We start from the raw sequence: 5,401 nt of genomic DNA on the forward strand, positions 1-5,401 counted from the left end.
CTTTTTTTCCTAAGTCCCAGCCAGAGCTCTCCATCCTCCAACCACTTGCTGCTCGAGCAGCAGGAAGGCTGCACAGGCAGGTAGCCCAACTGCCCCTGCTTCCTGAAGGGCCGGGCACCCCGCACCTCCGTTGCCTTGAACCGCATGCGGAGTGGCTGCAGAACAGTACCATAGTGACCAGTCCTTCTGCAGATGCAGAAGTATGGAGAAGCATTTGCTTAGGTCTCTTCACAAAACCTCCAGCCTTCCAGAAAAGTCAATCGCTTGCAGGTGCCACTTGGCACGAGGTAAAGGTACATTTTTATTCTAGGCTGTGTTTGATGGCCGGGACACTTATTAATTTCTCAAACTGAGAAACACTGCTTCATTGTAAAGGAAAAAATTCTGTTTGCAGGCAGAAACAGAACTATTCTGCCCTTGGATCAAATCTGTAAATAGTTTTTGACAATGTCATATCTCATTCGCTAAGCAAATGGCTGTTTGGGCACAGATGGCACATGCATTGTATTTGACTCCTTATCAAAGGATGAACACGTTGGGAAGAGTGAGAGATAAGCTGCTCAGCAGTCCTGTCGTGCACTCCCAGACTCCAAAAGACTTTTAAAAGGCAAAAAGTTTTGATATGGAATAGGTGGAATTGAATGCTCTGCACTCGAATAACCCCTGAGCTTCCTTCAGCCATTCTGTGGCTGCACCAAGCCCACCCCTGCACGCCAATGCACCCCCCTGCCGCCGAGCAAGCCATCCAGGGGACTTCGGAAACCCAGGGAAAAACAACCCCAGTCCTCCTGGTAAATAGGAGAAAGACTGAATTTTAGGGCCAGTTTCAGCAAAGTAGTAAGTGTGCTTTTTCTACTGAGCACATAAGCAACTGCTAATTTCTTCAGCAAATAATTAGCACACGTTTCCCTCAAACTTCTCTTAATTCTCATCAATATTAGCCCAGCAGCCCAGCCTCAGTGCTCTGCCACCACACAGCAATGCTGCTTTGCAGCCTGTTGCCTGTTTTGGGAAGACTGGTACACCAAAACCTGAATTACTTTTCATCAAATGCATTGAAAAGAAATTTCTTACAGCCAGAAATTTTCCTTGGGAATTGTTTCCTTGCAGTGAACACTACCTATAACTTTCTTGTAGTTGCACATTTTACACTCTGCTGAGATACCTGTCATTTGCAGCCATCAGTCTGGATTTCGTATGAGGTTTCCCTATCTAGAAGCAAGGTAACATAAAACAAGAAGTGTCCATGCCTGAAGACAGAGCCCAGGCGCCAGCTGAGCTAACCCTGCGTGCACCAGCAGGCAGAGCCGTGCGTGCCCTTAGCTCGCGCCCAGCACCAGGTACGGCTACAGCTGTGCTCAGGCACCCCAGGTCCCCCTCTGCCTTTTCTGGTGCAGCCCCATGTTCGCCATCAGCACAGTCCCTCTGAATAGATGTACCAAAAATTACTTGGTATCATATTTCTAAATAGTTTTTCCAAAAATATACACGGTAGCTCTCAAACTCTGTATCAGCCCCTCCACGCACATTCATTTTTTGCAAACTGTGAAGAAGCCAGACTAAGATGCATACTTTTTTTTATGGCTTGGATTTTTTTTTTGTTCTATTTTTAAACTTGATTGCAGCAGTTAGTGGGTCTAAATTTCCTTCTTCGCTTAAATTCTTTAAGTTTAAGGGCAAGTTTCCTCCACACAAACTCTAAAATCAACTGAATAAGGCAAACCGTTTAACAGCTGACTCCTCAGTTTGGGGGAATACAAATAGAAGTTTAAAAGATGATCAATTCAAAATGCTCATTTTGGGGTAAATAAGAACAACTTTTCCCACACTGATGTTTTGCAGGTGGAATTACGTACTAGGTGCTGCAGGAATATTATAGAATTATTTTTATGAATAATGAAAAAACCCAGAATATTGTGAATTTTCAAGCTTTACAAGGCTTGTGTCTGGAAACCAATTTTTAAGAAATTGCCATATGAAAGACAGTAGTAGTATAAGAAGCATAAGCTTTACAATGATATATCAAACACTGCTTTGATCTTGACAGTGGCCTTGTGAAGATTTATTTTTCTTTGTATAGCAGCAGCATTCCCCGCAGGCTGTTGATGCCGTGGCATTTACACACTGATCTATTTTCTCTCTTTCGTAGGAGTTTCCCTTGGCAGTCATCCAAGGGCGGGAGTGCTACTGCGGCTACCCCACCAGGCGCTTCTCACTGCATGACAGCGCAGACGGGCTGCTCTGCAGCAGGATGCACAACGCCAGCAGTGCCGCCAAGGGAAAATACTGCCTGGTCTACCAAACACCGGTGCAAGGTACAAGCTTCAGCCTCGTTGTGCCAGGGCCAGACCCACCACTGCTGGAAATAGCCCCTGCGCCCTTTCTGCAGTGGGTAAAAGTAATCTAGTTTACAGCAGTCTTAGCCACAATGGTTGGTATCACAATACAGGCAGGAATTTAGGAAACAGCCCTTATCTAAATCCCCTCCTTGCAATTGCACTCGTAAATGTGCATCTTTACATTCTCTCATTAAGCAGCACAGCCTCCCCCCGCCCTGGAAAAATATAATTATTTTGCAGATGGCAAGAACAAGGCAGAGCCTGGGAAGGCACACCCTGAGCCATGCAGCACCCCAGGCATCAGGGGACGAGGACCCCATACTCTGGTTCCAGTCCTGCTTGTTAAATGCACACCTGGCTCCCACATTACACAGCCACCGAAGCAGCTCTGCAGTGCTAATTTTGCTCTACCCATCTTGCTCTAAAATACTCATCTGCATACATGTTTCAAAGCCGGAAAATAAAGCAGAAAGTAAAGCTCCAATCCAGTAAACCATTTAGGTGGTACTGGCAACTTTATCCATGCAGTGATTTGCACTGAATTCAATGAAACTTCTCACAAGCTTAAAATCAAACAAATTAAGTGTTTTTTGGGATTGGTGCTGGGCTTTTTTTCTCCGACACCCTTTTCTTCCCGCCATCTCCCAGTTCAGAGGTAGACTGCAGACATCAGCACATGAAAAGATCATGCAAGCACAGTTGCTTTCATGAGATTGCTAGTACTTCCCATGTCTGCGTAGATCAGTAGTGCCAGAAGACAGCCTCCTCTGGACTGTGCTGGGACTTTCTAGCCATGGCTTCATCTAGAGGCTGCTTTGAAGAATGCAGACAGTAATTTCTAATTTATTTCCTGCTTCTTTTTGAATCATCACAGAGGGTCAAGATTGGTTCTCATCCTATCCTTGCTTTTATTGGCACACTAAGAAATAAGGTTAGGATTTACGAAAGCATATGTGGAAACCAGGTGTCTAGCCCCCATGGGAAATTAACGCAGTGTGAGCTCATCACTGCCTTGCGCCCTTTGGAGGGGAATGACAGCCTAGAGGTTTAACTGAATGCCAGCTCCTTTCAGTAGAAGGAGTTTCTTCTGCATTATAAAACTCGCAATTTCCAGATGTAATGCCACATTTAAGGTTTCATTGAAGAGCCAACCTGCCAGGCAAATAGCCATTAACAAACAGGCATCAAGGGGCTTTTATCACAACATGCTGGCAAGTACAATGGTTTGCCGCAGCTCTATCAAAAAAGCGTTGCCTAACACAAAACCAGAAGAAACCTCTTGTGAGGATAATCTCTTTGGTCTCTTATGGCTGAATTAATTTTGGGAAGTAGCTGACTCACAACTGGACTCAAATTGATATCTTATATTCATAAGAGAGAAAAGAAAGAAGCAATAACCCTGTAATCAAGAGCTGTCAGTGGAATTATTAAAAAGCCACAATGCTAACAATGAAATATCTTCTGTACTTGCAGACACCCGCTGCACGGACAGGAAATTCTTAACCACCAAATCCAAAGTGTTTGTTGCTTTGTCGAGCTTTCCTGGGGCTGGGAATACGTGGGCTCGCCATTTGATAGAGCATGCCACAGGGTACTACACAGGAAGCTACTACTTCGATGGAGCCCTCTACAACAAAGGTACCATATCCAGAGGGATGGGACACACAAAGCCCTTCCGAGGCACGAAGCTTTACTTATTTGTCCTGGCATCCTTCTGCTTGGAGCCACCAAAGGCTGGCACTGTCAGCACATTTGGTAAAATTTAAACACGTGCCTGGAACGAGCGGTCTCACGTGATGCAGACAGCAGCAGAGACTGCTCCAGCAGCACACTGAGCCTGACAGGCAGCTACTTTCACAGACAACAGCCAGGCTCTCGATTTGCAAAATTTGCATGTCACCTGCATTGGTGCTGCTGTGCACATGCACGTGTGCACCTCCGGTCTAAAAGACTGGTCCAAAGGACCAGTTGACTAAAAAAAGTTGACTAAACCCTGAGGGTAAGACCCTTCAGTAGCACATGAAACACAAGGGTTGAATTTTTAAATGTTACTAATTATTCTGGGAGGACAGTCTCCTGAGGGGGCACGATATTTAGCAAGCGCCAAGCATTGGCCCGGTGAAAAACAGCCCCTTTGCCGCAAGATGCCAACGAAGTCCTCCCCAGCGGAGGAAAGCCTGGCTCCCAGCGCATGCCCCGCTCAGTGGCTGGGGCTCCAGCCAGGGACAGGGTTCTCCTTATGGCAGGCATGGAGAAGCACACAAGAAGATGGTTCCCAACCAAATAAAGTCAATAAGCCTTGCAGGTCAGTAGCAGGCCAGGAATAAAATTCAGCCCTGATCCCAGGGATGCGTTTAATTGACTGGTACTTTCACAACAGTTTTACACCACTGTAGGGAATGATTTAAAGCGTGAAAAGGCACAGACTTATAATCAAGTGAAAAAGCCAACCATCCTGTCTTGTAAAACAGGTTTTAAAGGAGAAAAAGACCACTGGAGAAGTAGAAGGACCATCTGTGTGAAAACACATGAAAGTGGCAAGACGGAGATTGAAATGTTCGACTCTGCGATTCTTTTGATAAGGAACCCGTACAAATCGCTGATGGCGGAGTTCAACAGGAAATACGCCGGGCACCTGGGGTACGCCACCGACCGCAACTGGAAGAGCAAAGGTAACACGCCGCACCGGCACGGGCTGGGGGTGCCCGCTGCCGCTTTGGACACAGTTTGACACTTACCTTCTCGGCATGCTGGGAAGGGGGTAAAGCACTGGGACCTGAGTCAGCACTACAAACAAATTCAGTGGGACTTGAGTCCCACCGCAGCCAAGATCAGTCCCCAAAGCATTCAGACCTGCACTTTGGGAGTGGTCTTGCTGTACATCTACCGCCATGGAGAGGAAGGTAGCACAGCACCAATGCTGTGGCCACAGGCATGCAGCACATATTGCTGCCATCGTACTGTTTGGCAGAGAAAACATGTCCAAGTACAACACCCCTGTGTACAGCCCATTTGCCAAGCTATGTGAGGTGAAGAAAATTTGCCCCTGCAGCATGTAATAA

The 5,401-nt window shown here is 46.4% G+C and overlaps 1 protein-coding gene across 1 annotated transcript; it reads left to right on the top strand.

Annotated features, from left to right (window-relative positions):
• Positions 1–2,149: 2,149 nt before the first annotated feature.
• Positions 2,150–5,070, top strand: LOC104075111 (WSC domain-containing protein 1-like; the record flags this gene model as incomplete). The annotated part of the gene is made up of 3 exons (XM_009575504.1): positions 2,150–2,315; positions 3,813–3,977; positions 4,811–5,070. Coding segments are annotated over 3 exons (591 nt in total), but the record flags the coding sequence as incomplete, so codon positions are not given.
• Between the last annotated feature and the right edge of the window lie 331 nt (positions 5,071–5,401).

The sequence above is a fragment of the Fulmarus glacialis genome, unplaced genomic scaffold (genome assembly GCF_000690835.1).
Source record: "Fulmarus glacialis isolate BGI_N327 unplaced genomic scaffold, ASM69083v1 Scaffold50623, whole genome shotgun sequence".
NCBI classification, from domain to species: Eukaryota; Metazoa; Chordata; class Aves; order Procellariiformes; family Procellariidae; genus Fulmarus; species Fulmarus glacialis.